General features: G+C 29.8%; 4 protein-coding genes across 9 annotated transcripts; 2 read left to right on the plus strand and 2 right to left on the minus strand.

The window, feature by feature from the left end:
• The first annotated feature begins 365 nt into the window (after positions 1-365).
• Positions 366-4,098, plus strand: Ida (anaphase promoting complex subunit 5 ida). The gene is made up of 11 exons (XM_078185165.1): positions 366-753; positions 837-886; positions 1,043-1,422; positions 1,506-1,659; positions 1,765-1,946; positions 2,024-2,137; positions 2,345-2,474; positions 2,562-2,864; positions 2,931-3,052; positions 3,114-3,381; positions 3,468-4,098. The coding sequence occupies exons 1-11, from the start codon at positions 624-626 to the stop codon at positions 3,834-3,836; spliced, it is 2,202 nt and encodes a 733-aa protein (XP_078041291.1). The 5' UTR covers positions 366-623; the 3' UTR covers positions 3,837-4,098.
• A 473-nt stretch (positions 4,099-4,571) lies between these two features.
• On the minus strand, positions 4,572-9,674 carry Hsc70-5 (Heat shock protein 70 cognate 5). Its single transcript, XM_078185973.1, has 11 exons — positions 9,477-9,674; positions 8,959-9,020; positions 8,568-8,713; positions 7,761-7,884; positions 7,379-7,687; positions 6,999-7,161; positions 6,473-6,929; positions 5,987-6,283; positions 5,721-5,908; positions 5,496-5,636; positions 4,572-5,422 (listed from the first exon to the last, which is right to left on the minus strand). The coding sequence occupies exons 1-11, from the start codon at positions 9,567-9,569 to the stop codon at positions 5,351-5,353; spliced, it is 2,052 nt and encodes a 683-aa protein (XP_078042099.1). The 5' UTR covers positions 9,570-9,674; the 3' UTR covers positions 4,572-5,350.
• A 204-nt stretch (positions 9,675-9,878) lies between these two features.
• Positions 9,879-17,179, plus strand: LOC144472375 (ATPase WRNIP1). Of its 4 annotated transcripts, XM_078185407.1 has the most exons (7): positions 9,879-10,041; positions 10,369-10,503; positions 14,527-14,813; positions 14,896-15,090; positions 15,806-16,613; positions 16,691-16,912; positions 16,992-17,179. In XM_078185407.1, exons 3-7 carry the CDS (start codon positions 14,535-14,537, stop codon positions 17,087-17,089), a joined length of 1,602 nt encoding a protein of 533 aa, XP_078041533.1. In that variant the 5' UTR covers positions 9,879-10,041; positions 10,369-10,503; positions 14,527-14,534; the 3' UTR covers positions 17,090-17,179. The 4 variants fall into 4 exon arrangements, with proteins under 4 accessions (XP_078041533.1, XP_078041530.1, XP_078041531.1 ...); XM_078185404.1 differs by lacking the exons at positions 9,879-10,041; positions 10,369-10,503 and adding an exon at positions 14,147-14,379; XM_078185405.1 differs by lacking the exons at positions 9,879-10,041; positions 10,369-10,503 and adding an exon at positions 14,147-14,348.
• On the minus strand, positions 10,445-14,190 carry Rt (Protein O-mannosyltransferase rt). 3 transcript variants are annotated; one of them, XM_078185394.1, is made up of 7 exons: positions 14,057-14,190; positions 13,533-13,690; positions 12,955-13,256; positions 12,699-12,873; positions 11,541-12,627; positions 11,140-11,441; positions 10,445-11,044 (listed from the first exon to the last, which is right to left on the minus strand). In XM_078185394.1, the coding sequence occupies exons 2-7, from the start codon at positions 13,661-13,663 to the stop codon at positions 10,858-10,860; spliced, it is 2,184 nt and encodes a 727-aa protein (XP_078041520.1). In that variant the 5' UTR covers positions 13,664-13,690; positions 14,057-14,190; the 3' UTR covers positions 10,445-10,857. The 3 variants fall into 3 exon arrangements, with proteins under 3 accessions (XP_078041520.1, XP_078041519.1, XP_078041521.1); XM_078185393.1 differs by having other exon boundaries at positions 13,944-14,097; XM_078185395.1 differs by lacking the exon at positions 11,140-11,441 and having other exon boundaries at positions 13,944-14,097.
• Positions 17,180-17,204: the final 25 nt, after the last annotated feature.

Below are 17,204 nucleotides of genomic sequence, written 5' to 3' on the forward strand. Positions count from 1 at the left end.
AAATTTAGATCGTATATTTAGGAGGAATAATTGAGAATATGTAAGGTGATGATGAGAGAGTTCCCACGAAATTCTTCGTTGAGCCTTTTTTTATTTAGCTAGGAATGATCGTCGTTTCAATGCGTTCGTAAATACGCTGGATTGTGTGGTTGAGAATCCTACGGGGTGGAATCCTTACTGACGAGTCCACTAGCGGGCCTGGGACAAAACAGCTCTCCCTTTCTTTTCCTCAATCCTCGCTGCCATCAAATTCACTAGACCTCTTAGAAACGCGCCACAATTAGTGACCCTCGACAACGAACACAACCTTCTGAGTCTGCGCACTGAATACCGGTAGGGGCAAGTCCCCACAGGATGCGCGAAATGAATGAAACAAGCTGCATTGGTCGGCTGTGTTTTTGCTTGTGGTTGAGTTGATGTTGTGTGTTTTTGCTCACTAGCATGGTGCAATAAGGCGACACATTACTGTATGTAGAAAGAGAGCGAGATATGTATTATAGAGACAGACACTTTAAAATAAACTGCCGAATCTTTATTTAATCACAGTCGCAGTAGAAGAAGATATTTTATTTAGAATGAGCAGTATATGGTTTTAATCATTCTACATAAATGTTAATGATATTATGTTCATTATGTCGACAGATTTTTTAAATATTGATGGTAATATTAAAAGGGTACAGAAAGAAACCCTAACCCCATATAAAATAGCAACTGTCATTTTATTTAAGGAATATTGCAATGAAACCACCAAAGGTAATAAAAACATATTCTTTTTTGATTTAAGAATTTTTTACTAATGCACATATTATCTTCGTAATAATGTTATTCTTTTGTAGCAATTGTTGAAAGACGTGACTTTTGCTTGGCAGCATTAAAATTGATTCAAGTAAGTTCTCTCATCCATTGATATGTTATAGAATCACTTACTACTCTTTTTTTTCTTTTATACGTCACATTACTTAAATTTATTGAAAAAATTAATAAACTAATTATGTTTTACTGTATTAGTTATAGAAAATTATTATTGATCATTCTTTTTTAGTCTCCAGACATGGACCTTAATTCACTTTTAAATGTGTTATATTCTCCTGAATATGTCCTCCATCGATTTGCCCATCAATTAGAAGTGCAGTTGAATGTTTTAAAAGGAGAAGGAGTTGAAGGCTTATTAGATTTATTTGACAGTGTCGGTCGCCTTATGAAGCCATCTCTGGACCATTCACTTTCTCTGCCTGCCTTAAATAAACATTCTGTTCTTGGATTATACATAAGAAGAGTTATTATATTTTTTGAGAAGTTACCTTTTAATCAAGTTGTATCGCTTTATGAAGCTTTGAAAAAATATTTAGATAAAAAGGCAAATACCTCAGACATTTCAGACATTTCTACAGGTTCTAAAGTAGATGACTTGTATACAAATGAGTAAGAATTTCTGATTATATTTTCTTGCATGTGTTAATTTCCTATTATTATGTGTATATTATATTATTTTATATTGTTAAAAGAACGAAGACAACTTGGGGTGGAAGGCAAGCTGAATTACTGGTAGCACAACAAGCACATGCATTACAAACAGATGAACACAAAGCGATGTCTCCTGCAGAATTACAAGTTCTCGTACGAGAACTATTAAATTCTAGCCCTTACTATGCTGAAGCTGTGAGTACTGTTTGGTAAGAAAATAGTTTTTGTATTCAATGTAAGAGGATAACTAGAAGATTTATTCTATTAATAGTTTCTGTATGTTTTGTTAACGTATTTCAGTATTACTTAAGTTATCTAAACTGCTTGAGAGTAAATGAATACTGTGGAGCCATCGATAGCCTTTATCATTGTTTTGATAGATTGGCACCTCTGGAGAATCGTTCTGCACCTGAAGATAGATCTCGTATTTTCAGATATGCTGCTTTAAATTTAGCAGTTCTACATGCTCAATTTAATCATAAGTATGAAAATGCAAAATTATGTTTCAATTGTTGGTTGTTGATACTGAAGAATATAACCTCAGAAGTCTTTTCTATAGGGAAGTAGCTCAAGCTGCTTTAAAGGAAGCTATCATGGTAGCTCAAGAAGCAGGAGACAATGTATGTTTGCAGTTAGCACATGCTTGGATGTATCATCTAACTACTGAACAGAAGTATGTTTTAATATAACTATTATTATTGACACAACTAAAGAATGCTGTATATAAAACAATTGTTTTGTATAAATCTATTTATACATTTCTTAATTTACAAAAAAAATTTTATATTGAATCGTTGCTCCAATCATTTTAATGTAATTGTATCTATATTAGTTATTGCAGCATTAATATAGTCATTATACAATTATCTGTGTTATATAGGGGATTGCTTATAGAAAGATCGGTTGGCAAAGCGAGTATGTTGGGAATTAATCATACCACTGGTTTAGGTCTCATTGCATACGCTCATAATTCTGCTTTGAAAGCTAAAGGTCCACCACAAGTGTTTGAGGTATATGTTCCTATACATTTAATATGATTTTAAAACTTCTATAGATATTTGACACAGATAACAATATAGCTTTTTATTTGATTCTAGACTCTCATGAAATCCGATGTTTTAAATTGTCAACATTCCATGATCGATTTAATGTCAATGACTTATGCCGAAAAATCTGCATTATGGGCATACTATGGTAAAACTGAAATGTCATCCATTTCCGCGCAATTACTTCTTTTACACAATACAGGAGATAAAAAACAGCATATGTTCAATGGACCATCTACTTGCCAAGCTGTTGTTAACGTTGCAAATATTTTAGTTGAGTTTGGTGAATATTCTTTGGCTGACATTGTGTTTGCCCATGCAAAGGAAAGATTTCCTAATGAACCCTGCAATAAGGTATTATTTATAAATTACTATCGTATTTCAATGTTTATTTAATATAATATAATCTTACATTTACAGATATGGATGCTAAGCGAGCAACTCTATATATTTACTCAATTAATAAGACACGAAAAATGGAGCGAAGCTGCAGCAGTAGCAATGAATATTTCAAGTTTAGATTCTTTGGAAAGTAAATTCAGGTATAACAAAAAGGTAAAACTTTGTTAAATATTGTTTTCAATTAAAACATTTATATTTAAGGTTAGCAGAAGTTTGCTTAGGGAAAGGGGATTACCCTAAAGGCGTAGAATATATCAACAGTATCGAAGAATGCGAACAATTAACGCCGCAATATAAAATAAAATCTATGCTTCTATTGAGTCAAATAATGTATGCATCGGGTTCATCGGAAAATGGAATGGCTAGTGTCAACTCTATAGTACTTCTTAACACTGCATTGGAGTTAGCAGTACAAAATCATTTATCTTACTACGAAGCGTTTGTTAAGATGCATCTTTCAAACACTCAGGTAATTCCATTAATGTGTACTTTTAATTAATTTATTGAGTGTATTATATTATTCTAATATTTTTCTAATATCGTATTTCTTAATAGTTGATAATGGGCATGCCAACGTTAGCTTTAAACTTGGTGGAAGAAGTTATTACTCAAATTTTAGCACATGCTGGATATTATGATCAAGGCAGAGCATTCGTTTTATACTCAAAATGCTTAGTTGCTACAGCGCCAGTATCTGGTAATGCAAGGAAGGAAATTATTTTAAGGGCCATTAAAGCACTCTCCAAAGCAAAAGACTGCTTTGCAAAAGTTGAAGCTTATGGAAGACTTCGAACTGTGTTGTGTCTAGAATCATTATTATATCACGAAATAGATTTAAAGACTGAACGAAATCAGTGTGCTTTCGAGTTTCGTCAATTAGACGAGCAATTTCTCACAAAATTAAACAACCTTTCTTTATATTAGAAGGGAAAATTGGTATAAAAATATACTTGAAATATCTTTGTATTGTTTTTTTATATGTTAAATATACTACCAAAAAATCAATACAAAGCAAATAATATTTTGAATGAAAAACTTTAAAGCATAAAAACAAAATAATAAAAATGATGATGTCACTTTCAAATTGTTATAAATTATGTTTTTCATCCTCAAATTAAAAATAACTTTAAGATAATTAAGTATGATATTAAGACAACAATTTTGTATTGTTAATAACTTGGAAATAAAATCAGTAAAATTGTCATCCTTGATTTTTGTTATAAATTAACCTATAGAATATTCTTCAAAATAGTGTTGGAACATTCAACTTGTTCGATAAGAGCGTTAAAACAATTTTCATGTATATTATGCTATAGAAAGTAATAATTCTTGAAGACTAGGTCTGATTATGGATAAACTATCATATCGGGTTACTCTAAATTCGAGTTTTACATTGTAATCGGTTCAGATTAAGGTTATATGCTGAATGGCTGGAAGCTGTTTTTTTTTTTACTCATCCAGAAAGTCCAAGATGAAGCTTTTCAGCCGCGTCTCGGTATATGTAAAAGTCGGTAAAGTTTGTGAATGAATGATTTTGAACAATCTTCAAAGACCACAATTTTACAACATAATTGAGTAATATGGGGACACGCTTTTATTATTTTTCGAAAACTACTTTATAGGTTTGTATCGATAAAAATAATTATTACACTCTACCGCTCGGTATTTCAAATAAAAAATTTTAATAACATGGCTACATGATAGTACAATATTTCTTAACATAGTCTACATATCGCGCATATCCTATAGAATAATTTGCTTTGCATCGAACATACATCACATTCTCTCGTACTTTTATTCACTCATACATACTGGATGAATCACCACAAGATTCTAAGTTACAAGTTTTTGTTATTGTGAACTGTTTAACTACTAATTTTCACAGTTCTAATTGAAGCCAAGTTAAACTGACAAGGAAGTACACGTTCTTAACACTTCCCTACATACAATAATAAACTGCTAACAGCAAATGTCACAAAGTAAATAGTTATATACAGAGTATACAATTTTACCTCCTCACAGAACATCATAATTGATTGCATAATAAATATATACTTTCCAAAATATTTGATCAAAATTTATCTTTTCATATTTATTATTTTCAAATAATTCAACAAGACGAACCAAATCAGAATGATTTAAAAGTTACTTGCTTAATATCATTTTTGAAAAATGTTTATGAAATTATGACGTAATATATATTATATTTGATTGAACAAATCTTATTTATACTGAACCTTTTAATTTCAAATTAATATTTCCTACTCTCGCTCACACATGTTCAAAAAATAAAAATACTAACACATCGTATATAATTTGCTTAAATTTTGTTACCTGTTACATAACGATAAGTTTTTTTTGAACATGTAAAATATTATCGGTGCTCCTATATCTGTGCAATAAATTTGCTTCGCCTGAATATGTTGTTTTAAATGTTATTAATTCTTCTCTTCCTTCTTTTCAGCTCCAGGTTGTTCTTGTTGACTTTGACTGTCTCGTTCTGCAGCCATCTATAATTAAATAAATTCAATGTATTCAATGAAGTTTCAAAACATTTAGCAATTGAAAAATTAAATAATATACCTTTTTGTACGCCATTTCAAACAGTTTAAGACTTGCTTGTTGTAATTCATTTGACTGCTTTTTAATTTCTTCCGGTTCTAGATCATCTTTTTTAGCTAATGTTTCCCGCATTTTAGCCAGCAGTTCTCTTAATTGGTCACACTATTTACAAAAATTAACATTGTAAATATATCATAATATATTAATTATAAATAATATATATAATATACGTGTCTAAATACTTACTCCTTCTTGTGGTAATTGTGCTTTGAATTCTTCTAATTTACTTTCCGTGTCATGAATAATTCCTTCAGCTTGGTTTACAGCCTCAACTCTTTCCTTCTTCATCTTATCTTGTTTGGCATACTGTTCAGCATTCTTAACCATGTTTTCAATTTCATCTTTACTAAGACCACCACTTGATTGAATAACAACTATAAATGTAAAAAACAGATAGTTTAACCATGATTCTTTTATATTATGATATATATATATTATAGAATGTTACATACTTTGTTGTTCTTTTCCAGTGCCTTTATCTCTAGCGGATACATGAACAATACCATTGGCATCAATATCAAATGTAACTTCTATTTGCGGCACTCCTCTTGGTGCAGGTGGAATGCCAACAAGAGTAAATTGTCCCAAAAGTTTATTATCATGAGCCATTTCTCGTTCACCCTGATGAACTTTGATTTCTACTTGAGTTTGACCATCAGCTGCTGTGGAAAATACTTGACTTTTTTTCGTAGGAATAGTCGTATTTCGTGTAATTAATCTTGTGAATACACCGCCCAACGTTTCAATACCTGGAAAAAAATATGAATGTACAACAATACCATAATGACGCTTTCTTACGTAAAAATTTCTAATGATAAGTATAACTCAGTATACTGTTTTCTTCATTATTATCATCAGAGAGAAGATTAGTTACATAAGCATCACAGTAGAACCGGTAATTTTATTGAATTATTATCAATATGTAAACATATAATTACCAAGCGAAAGTGGAGTAACATCCAGAAGAAGAACGTCGGTTACATCTCCAGCAAGTACACCTCCTTGAACTGCGGCACCGACAGCTACAGCTTCATCAGGATTAACAGCTTTTGATGGTTGTCTACCAAAAATTTCCTGCACTGTTTGTTGAACTTTAGGTACTCTTGTCATACCGCCAACCAACAATACTTCCCCAATATCAGATTTCGATACTTCAGCATCAGAAAGTGCTTTCTGACATGGTTGAATAGTACGTTTAATTAAATCACTGACAAGACTCTCAAATTTACTTCTGGAAAGTTTAAGGTTCAAGTGCTTTGGTCCACTAGCATCCATAGTCAAATAAGGTAAATTTATATCTGTTTGAAGAGAACTAGACAATTCAATTTTCGCCTTTTCTGCTGCTTCTTTTAATCGTTGCATGGCCATAGCATCTTTGGCTATATCTATACCTTGCTATAAAAATAACAAAATTTTATTATTATACTATTAATATTAAAAATTGTTTTAGTGAAATATACGTACATCTTTCTTGAATTCTGTGACTAAATAATTTACTAAAGTATTATCAAAGTCCTCTCCTCCCAAGAAAGTATCACCATTCGTGGATTTTACTTCAAAGACTCCTTTTTGAATTTCTAAGATTGAGATATCAAATGTACCACCTCCTAAATCATATACTGCGATGCTGAAAAAGAGCATATTATTTTTAGTATTTTCTTTTTTATATGTTAAAATAGGTCAAAAGAACCGAATTAGTCAGTAAATATTTTCAGCATGTTTAAAAACAATTCTAAGAGACGAAAAATAGTAGCATCATTCTAAATAATACATATTGTATGTATTTTTATTAATAGAAGATATAATTAAATTTGTAATGTAATTATGAAAGTAACAATCTTTACATTTTATCTTCCGTTTTATCCATGCCATATGCAAGAGCAGCTGCTGTTGGTTCATTGATTACTCTAAGCACATTGAGACCAGCAATCTGACCAGCATCTTTCGTTGCTTGCCTTTGCGAATCGTTAAAATATGCAGGAACAGTAATTACAGCATTTTTCACTGCAGTACTTAAATATGCTTCTGCTGTCTCTTTCATTTTCATAAGTACGAATGCCCCAATTTGACTAGGAGAGTACATTTTACTGTCCCCTCCTTGTACCCATGCATCCCCATTGGAAGCTCGAACAATCTTATAAGTCACCGTTTTCCTAAAATTACAGATATTTATCATTGTACAATGGTAAAATAGTAACAATGATATATAGAAACAATAACACATACATATCTTTTTTCACTTCTGGATCTTCAAATTTTCGTCCAATTAATCGTTTCGTAGCATAAAATGTATTTGCTGAATTTGTAACTGCTTGACGTTTAGCTGGCATACCAACTAAACGTTCACCATCTAAAAGTTTTTAAAATCTTTATTGTTTGTGTCTTAAAACATGTATTACATGAAATAACTCAACAACAATACCCTATAAAGTATATTCTAACATTAATTCATTTCTTTCCATATTAAAAGTGTAATTAAAGGAAAAGTTGAAAATGTTTTGCACTGCTCGTTTAACTTAATAGTGCATAATTCAAAGTTATATATGAGAATCCAAGCATCTTTAAACAAATGCAATGGTGATTCAAGCATTTATGTGATGAGAAAATTGAGGATTTTTGTTCCTGATCATTTTAATGAGTTTAGAATAATACAACACTACTTTAAAATTCTTTAAATGTTTTCACCGCTTTACATTTGATATATACATTTTTTGTCTAAAATGTATAAAAATCCACAGTCGAGGGATGAGTATCAGAATCTATTGCACAGTATGCATAAGTCATAAAGAACTTATACTTCGTGCAGAATTCAATTTTGTTACCCTTGATATGTAGCCACATTATAAAAAATATGGATTTATCTAGCTACGAAATAGCCGACAAAAACAATCAATGCCTTAATTAATGCAACAAAAATTTTTTTACAAAAAAAATATATTTTTCCCACTGTATCTTAATTTTTACTTATATTTTATGAAGTAGGCATTCATGATGACAATCATAGCTTATAATAACAAATGAATAATTTCTAACCTTTACTAAATGCAACATAAGATGGAGTTGTCCTTGATCCCTCAGCATTTTCAATAACCTTAGCTTGTTTCCCTTCCATTACAGCTACACACGAGAATGTTGTTCCTAGATCGATACCAATAACTGCACCTTTTACTTCTTCAGATCTATAAAAATAATATGTCTTTTAAACTAATAAATTACAATGCTTTCCTAGTTGGTAAATCTTATAAAATAATGGTCAGATAAACAGAATATTAAAAATTACTTTGGAGTATTATATTGTATTAGAAATGTTTATTTTTTGTTAAAATAAAATATAATAATATGAATATGTCAATAAAATTACACATATTAAAAAATTAGATTTTAATAGAAAATGTGGCAAATTTAAGAATCAAATATTACTTACTTGTATCGATATTGTTGTATATTATAAGCTTGTTGAGGAACAATGTAGGTAGAAGATGCTACCTAAAACATGTTTAAATATTGATGTATAAACATGTTTAAGTACTGATACACATTAATATAGAGTGTTGAAATTTGTTGTCTCAATTGAATCATCAATTATTCTTTGAAAAAAAACAAATATAATAATACATAAAATACGTGTTTAATAATAAATTCAATGCACGACAAATAGATATGTAAAAAAGACCGTATATCTCTATATCTTATATGAAATTTAGATTCGAGCGTGAAGAATAAATCATGTGGATCACGTGCCGGCTATAAGGCTTATATTGCTTTTTGGAATTATACAAGATATATTTAATATCTACGAAAAGAAAAAAATACGTGACACGTATTCATGAAATCAATAGTATATTATACAGAATAACAAAATTGATTGCAACATTATAATAAACGTGCCGAATATACGGCGTAAGTTGCGGACGGTGCATGCAAAGCGCTATCGATACTTACATTTTTAATAATCGTGCTGAACTGTTGTTTTCTAGCAATATCGCAGGTGACACCACTGCAACTTCGAGTTAACAACTTTGCTGCAGTTAACATTTTGATTTTTTTGTGTTATATCGTCTAAATTAACAAAAATCAGCGAAGAGACGTGGGTACCCCAACTTCACATGTAGTGATGCAACCTTCACAGAGACTTGGATTGCGCACTCTATGCGCGCATGAAGAGTAATTTCCACTGTGCGATCACATACGTAATCGTATTTAACCAATAGCAAAGAAGATCCTAATGTATAGACCAATCAGCGTACTACATGCTCTCCTTACATTTAGTAGTTCAAGAATTATCCCGAATGTTCTACTAAAGACTAGATATTGATGAAGTCATCATGAAAATAATACAATTTTATTAATAGTAAATAAATTTTTTGTTTGTAAATTGAGTAATATATTATTTCTTACAATTACCATATTTTAAAACTAGTAAAAAAAGATCTTCAATGATTAACATTGTAAACAAAAGTACTACGTTTTCATAGATCCGGAATTTAAAATGCAAAATGATGAAAAAGTAAAGTAATTCAAAAACTCATTAGCATAATTAGTAGCATAATTATAGACTTACTTGAAATTTGAATAACATGACTTTATAAAATCTTATATTACTTACATTCGGTTATAATCGCTTATCGATTTGTGCGAATAATGAAACAATTCTTTGTTTCCCTTCTTTGTAAGCCCGGGGGAACATGTGTTGAAATAAATAACTAATATTTAAGTGTTTAAACAATTTTTAATCTAATTATACAAATTAATATAAAATTAAACATATTATAAGTATTAATAACAAAAATTATATTAATATTTTATTACAGGAAAAATGTGTTTTTACTTTTAGGGTACATTACAATATCTTATGTTATATAAAAGAAGAATATGTAATGAAGTGGCGATTTAAGGCGGCTGTGCTTTGAGGTAGTGAAGATGTGGGAAATTTCGAAAACAAGTTTTTCTATACCCATAGCAGCATAACGTAATATTCCTCAGTTTTTACATAATATCCTTGATTCGAATAAATATAGATTTCAGCTTAAATTTATTTATTTATTATATATACTTTAAAGAAAATAATCAGTCTATATATCAATTATACATTTATAATTATAACAAATATACAAAATAATAAATATATATATATTGTACAGTACTTTGAATACACAATCTGTACTAAAAAATTGTTTAAAGTGGAACGTCGTAGAAATATGTGGTACTGTTTAACATGTTCAATATGTTTGACACACTTTATAAGAAATTTTTTAATACAGATACACAAATCTTATCTTATCAATATTTACTTATAACAGATATATTAAATTTAAGAATCTCTTTAAGTTTTATGGACAATAAAATCCCATGTATCTCGCCATCTCAAACTTACAATTTCCTTGGCACTTAGATGTGTTGTTCCATAACTAAGTGGAGAAAACTCTTTAAAAATATATATAATAAAAATTATCCAGACAACAGTCATGACTCTTAATGTATGTACTAAAACATTTTTCTGATATCGGGTTCTGTAAGAGTAAAACATGATTAATACAGTTTAATAAAATAATTTATATTCATTATATTCATAATATATATATCATAATATAAGTTTTGAACATACTCAATTAAATAATATAAATGTTCTATTGTTGCTGCAGTAAGCAATAACTTAAAAATGAATGCTGGTAAATAATGATGAAGGAAAAGAGTTCTTTGAACGAACATAAATGGTAATAAGTGTAGCAGGTAGCCAGTTAATAGAATACTTCCAATATTAGAAAATTTATTCCATTCTGTGTCAGTAATATCAAAACACATTCTTCTTCTTCGTAATATATAAAACACAAATAGAATGGAATATATAATCATGCAGACTGTAGCTGAATACCAAATTACTATATTTCCTAGAAGATATACTTGTGCCTGTGATGAACAGAATATGTTTAAAACAAAGTGTGTTATTAATAGATGATAACAAACTCAACTAATTTGTGTATATAAATACATTAAAATTTGACTTACGTTACTTTCATTTGAAACCCAATATGCAATTCCTCTAGACATCAGTGGCCAATCTAAAGGATCACTGGAATACATATGACTATTTTGTCCCTCCTGACCACTAAAGAACATTTTTATTTGTAATTCCAAAAATTTTTCCCAGAAGCTCAATCTCGTAGCTTGCAGTGGAATCATTTCAGCGTTTATTAATTCTCTTTCTCTCTGTTTCTGATCCTCATTTTTAGTATACCTATGTTCTTCAACATTCCATATGGAATCTGTCTGATCTATTAATCTGTCTGCTACTACCTCATGTTGATTAAAACCCCAATCAGGTAATTGTCTTCCACTAAACTTTAATGCATAGTCTGATTTTACATGTATTAAACGCACTTGACTTTGAATAGCATGCCAAACGTCTCCAATGGTGTCTCTGTTAGCAATTTCAACTCTCCAAAAATTTTGAGCTGGCATAGATACATTATAATCAATGTAGCAAGACACTTCCTGACTCTGAGGTGTCATTGCAGCTGCAACATCATGAGAATTTAATGCCCTACTTGTAATTCCATGTACTAACTGTATTATGTCACCATGTTTTACTGGTTCTTGAGGTTTAGTAACAACTAAATCATTTTTTCCTGGTTTTTTCACAATCCACCAATTATTGACATCTTTAAAGGAGTAACATGTAACTTGTTGCTGATGTGAACTACCTCGACCATCTGGATATCTTAATGGATACATATGATTATGACTATGAAGCCAACAAGCTCGTCCATAAGTGTGTCTTAAAGTAATTTGTGAACCATGAGTCACTTCTAATGGTTGACCTTTTGTAATGCTAGCAAGACCACCTTCTAAACTTGCTTGAAAAGCACTTGTCATCACAGAATCATGTGGTCCTGCCTTAGAGAGTATTGATAAATGAATATAAAATACAGTTAAATAAATGATACAAATTACACTCAACACTACAATGATTCTCAATATAAGATGCATGTACAACACTGTGCTAGACAAAGTTTTCCTTGATATTAGAGTCCAATAATCATAAGCAATTAAGGACAATGCAAGAATCAATGAATATAAGCCAACATATTTTACACTGAAACAAAAAAATATTTAATTATTAGTGCAAATGGTTATCGTAATTAAAAACAACTTTGTTATACATACCATAATGCACATGTTAAGCTCGCAATTCCCAAACTTAACCATATCCACCATGATAAAGTCAGTGGCTGATCCATTACTTTTCTGAATTTCATAATACATATTAATCCAAATAATGAGAATTGTAATAGAATACTTTCCATCAAAATAAATCTAGATTGAGTTAAAAGAGCATTATCTGAAATATTAACAAGAATGATTGTGATTAAATAAATTAGTGTTTCATAAAGTTTGTCATAGTGAAAATACAATAAATTACCGAATAATAGTAATATTCCTGCTAATGCTGCAGTCCATTGTTTTAAACCCAATTCTAAAATTAAGTGATATGTCGTTGGAATTAATAAACTACCGCATAATGCGGGTACTAATCGCAATGCGAACAAAGGAACATTATCCAAATAAGGGCTTCCAATTCTATCAAATTTGAATTGCCCGTCGAATCCCGCCAAATATGTTACCACGGAAATAAGTTGTTTTCCCAAAGGAGGATGCGAATCGAAAAAAAACGTTTTCTTCATATAAAGTCCCACGTACTTTCCATAATGTAGCTCATCAAATCTGTTTTAAAAAAACACAAGATAATACTTATCTTTGATTATGTAGTGAAAATAAATCTTTTACAAATTTTAATTAATAATGCTAGATCTAATGAATATTAGAAAAATCAAATCTTTTAAAAGATTTTAAAAAGTTTACATCTGTTGCGCGATAGAATAATCACTTTGAAACAACTTAACTAAAAACATTTAAAAGTATAAAAACTAATTTTCGAAAATCGTATATTTTTAATGAAATTATATTTAGGTATTGTTAAAAATGATAAAAGTAACTTACACAATGCTGCGAGGTTCTTCTAAACGGTAAAGCCGAGTGAAAATTCCCATTATTAATAAAATAATTGAAATTAAATCAATTTCAAAATTTATTTTAATTCGTGTTCGTGTAGTTACCAGTGGTTCCGTCATTTCACACTTCGTAAAAGTGTCATCATTCTATAAAAATATAAAGAAGTTATTACTACTATAACGTGAATGTAAACAAAATATCTCATTATATCCGCATAAATACATTTAAACTAAACAAGAATGATTTAAATAACACATAAGAAATGAAAATTAATTCACGTAAACATTTTTTAACAAACATGTAGAGATATTAAATAAATAAAATAGAATGACTTTATAAAGAGCTTTAAATTATATTAAATACACGTATCATGTTTCTAATTTTAAATAAATTTATTACTTCAGTTTCTTGAATATTTTTCGCACAATTGGCTGGAATATGCTCATAATAATCAAACTTGGCGCTTTGCTCTTGCGATTGTTTAGTCAAAATATTAGGTTTTGCACGCTTACGACGAATAAGTAACATCGCACAAGTTCACTGTAATTAGAGTACTATTGTAATATCTATGTTATGTAGTCTCGAGTTTACTGGTTTGGAAAAGTGAAGAGAAACTGGAAACTTTCTTTGAACACTTCTCGAATCCAACTCGAAACTTAGCGTCGACGTCGACAACGTCATCAATCGACCATTGGTTTCAACACAAACCAAGTTCTTGAAAAAAGCTTGGAGAGCTATGTACAACATAACATAACGGTATCGTCTCCGAAAATACCTTTCGTTATTCATTCTGCGCATCATACGGTACACTCTCTTGTACAAGTTATTTTATAAAGTGAGAAAACGTTTAAAAATGATATATATTAAAATTATTATAGATGAGCTCTTCGATTTATAATAAACAATATTTACTAATTATTGTTATATCAATTAATCAATGTAACAATTATACGACGCATTGATATAAATATGTTTGTTGCAGATTTAAATATGAATAGTGATAAAATCACATGTCCCATTTGTTCCAAAGAATTTTCAGCTGCAGTAATAGAAAGTCATGCTAGTAGATGTTTGTTTTTAAATGAATCAGTCAGCAGTGAATCTTCAACTTCCTACAAAAATGAAAGTCCTACTGGAAAATTAAATAAATTGAAAAATATAAAAAGCAAGAGGAATAATTTAGGAATAGCAAATAGAAGTAATAATATAACAGAATCATCTTCACTAAATACATATAGTCAGGATTCTGAAATTTCATCAAATGACAATGTAGATATATTAACTTTTATATAACTTTTTTTTTATATTATCAATCACTTAACAAGAAGTCATGAATAATAATAATTTTTAGATTGACACACGTAAAGAAGTTAAAAAATCAATTGGGGGCAATCATATTCCACTTGCCGAACGGATGAGGCCCACATCACTTTCAGGATATGTTGGGCAAACACATATTCTTGGTCCATCCAGTGTGCTTTTTCAACTATTACAAAAATCTGAAATTCCAAACATAATTTTATGGGGCCCACCTGGTTGTGGGAAGGTATTTATCAAGAATGTTGTGTAATAATTTCAAGTGGCTACAAAATACATGACAAAAAGTACAAAATTGCTATATGTAAATTAAAAGGATTGAATTATGCTTTTTTCATATAAAATACTTTTCTAAAAAATTGACTTAGATAATTGTTGGAATATATACATTATTGAATACAAATTATTGATATATTTATCTATTATTTATTATTTTTATCTACAATATACAGGATGTCCCTGAAAGATATGTACAAGCAGACACCAGGTCATTTCTCATAAAAAAGATGTGAAAAAATATAGAATAACTTTTTGTTGTGTGGGATTTAGTTTTTGAGAAAATCAAATTTGAAAATTTGCTTCGTACATATGGTTTTGTGGCTATAGGCGATATACGCCATTTTACGAATTGTATGTCAGCTGTGTATGTACAATACGATTTTTCAAACTCGATTTTATCAAAAACCAAGTCTCAAGCTAAAAAATATAATTTTATGTTTTTTCATGCGTATTATGAGGAACCATCCGGTACCTGTACACACCTTTCTAGGATACCCTATATAGAGACATTAGGATGATATAATTAATTATTTTATTCAAATCATAATCAATGATCAAAACAAATCGTATTATAATATTGTCAAATTTTATTAATGTTGACACAACTGAAAAGTCTAACAGATACTTATTATATTTTTAATAAATCCAAATTTATTTCATTTTAGACTTCCTTAGCAAATGTTATAGCATCCATATGTAAAAATAATTCAAATAATCGAATAAGATATATCAAAATGTCTGCAGCAATGGTGGGAGTTCAGGAAATAAAAGAAGTTATTACTGTAGCATCTAATGAATTGAAATTTAAAAGACGCACAGTAGTATTCATGGATGAAATACATAGATTCAATAAAACTCAACAAGATGTATTTTTACCACATGTTGAATCTGGAACCATTAGACTAATTGGAGCAACAACAGAAAATCCTTCCTTCAGTTTAAATTCTGCTCTTTTAAGTCGGTGCAGAGTGATTGTTTTAGAAAAACTAACTGTGCCAAATTTGATATCTATATTGAATGAAGCTGTGTCCTCATTAAATGGAATAGTATTCAGTTCAATAAAAAACGTAGAGGACAATAAAGAAATACCAAAATTTATTATTGATGAACCTACTATAGAATGGTTGGCAGAAACTTGCGATGGTGATGCTAGAATAGCACTAGGTGGTCTCGAATTAGCAATTCAATGTAAAGTACCAACTGAAAAGGAAACTTTAGCTGGTCCTGTTACAATTACATTGGATGATATTAAAGGAAGTATTAAGAAGAGCCATATGTTGTATGATAAAAAAGGCGAACAACATTATGATATGATTTCTGCTTTACATAAGTCGGTTAGAGCAAGTGATGAAAATGCGTCTTTGTATTGGTTAACTAGGATGATATTAGGTGGCGAAGATCCAGTTTATATTGCACGGAGATTAGTAAGGATGGCATGTGAAGATATTGGTTTGGAGGACCCAAAAGCTCTTGGTAGTGTCAAATGGATATTTATTGCTTATAAAATTAAACCAGTTGATCAATGAAATCATTCTAAAAATTATTTTTAGGAATTGCTGTACATACAATGCATGCTTGTAAAATGATTGGAATGCCCGAGTGTGATGTTCTTTTGGCGCAATGTACAACATATTTAGCAAGAGCTCCTAAATCTAGATTAATGGAAGATGCACTCAAAGCTGCTCAAAGAACAGTTGCTGAACATAAAGGTCCTCAACCAGGGGTACCACTGCCTTTAAGAAATGCTCCAACAAAATTGATGAAAAATATTGGTAATTATATTAAACAAATACGTGTTTATTTAAAACATAGTTTCAAAGTATATAAAATGATGTGTATATATTATTTTAGGATATGGTAAAAACTATAATATGAAACAAAAAGATGAATCTGGATTGTGTTACTTACCAGAAGGATTAGAAGACATAGATTTTTTTCAAATGCGATAATACTTCAAATTTAATTTTAATGTAATTTTTGCTTATCAAAATTTTACAATATATTTATAATATAAATATTATATTGTTTATAAATCTATACTTAAAGTAAAACATATAAATGTGA

This window comes from Augochlora pura, chromosome 7, assembly GCF_028453695.1.
Source record: "Augochlora pura isolate Apur16 chromosome 7, APUR_v2.2.1, whole genome shotgun sequence".
Taxonomy (NCBI): domain Eukaryota; kingdom Metazoa; phylum Arthropoda; class Insecta; order Hymenoptera; family Halictidae; genus Augochlora; species Augochlora pura.

Excerpts from the sequence above, each read along its gene's own strand:
- Ida (XM_078185165.1), top strand. The coding sequence starts at position 624 with ATGTTCATTATGTCGACAGATTTTTTAAATATTGATGGTAATATTAAA. Across the intron at positions 1,660-1,764 it reads GCCCTTACTATGCTGAAGCT|TATTACTTAAGTTATCTAAA; the intron begins GTGAGTACTGTT and ends AACGTATTTCAG. Across the intron at positions 1,947-2,023 it reads CATGCTCAATTTAATCATAA|GGAAGTAGCTCAAGCTGCTT; the intron begins GTATGAAAATGC and ends TCTTTTCTATAG.
- Hsc70-5 (XM_078185973.1), bottom strand. The coding sequence starts at position 9,569 with ATGTTAACTGCAGCAAAGTTGTTAACTCGAAGTTGCAGTGGTGTCACC. Across the intron at positions 7,688-7,760 it reads CCAGAAGTGAAAAAAGATAT|GAAAACGGTGACTTATAAGA; the intron begins GTATGTGTTATT and ends CTGTAATTTTAG. Across the intron at positions 5,637-5,720 it reads CACAATTACCACAAGAAGGA|TGTGACCAATTAAGAGAACT; the intron begins GTAAGTATTTAG and ends TTTTGTAAATAG.
- Rt (XM_078185393.1), bottom strand. The coding sequence starts at position 14,072 with ATGTTACTTATTCGTCGTAAGCGTGCAAAACCTAATATTTTGACTAAA. Across the intron at positions 13,691-13,943 it reads AAAATATTCAAGAAACTGAA|AATGATGACACTTTTACGAA; the intron begins GTAATAAATTTA and ends ATATTTTTATAG. Across the intron at positions 12,628-12,698 it reads AGCTTAACATGTGCATTATG|TGTAAAATATGTTGGCTTAT; the intron begins GTATGTATAACA and ends TTTTTGTTTCAG.
- LOC144472375 (XM_078185407.1), top strand. The coding sequence starts at position 14,535 with ATGAATAGTGATAAAATCACATGTCCCATTTGTTCCAAAGAATTTTCA. Across the intron at positions 15,091-15,805 it reads GCCCACCTGGTTGTGGGAAG|ACTTCCTTAGCAAATGTTAT; the intron begins GTATTTATCAAG and ends ATTTCATTTTAG. Across the intron at positions 16,913-16,991 it reads AAAATTGATGAAAAATATTG|GATATGGTAAAAACTATAAT; the intron begins GTAATTATATTA and ends ATATTATTTTAG.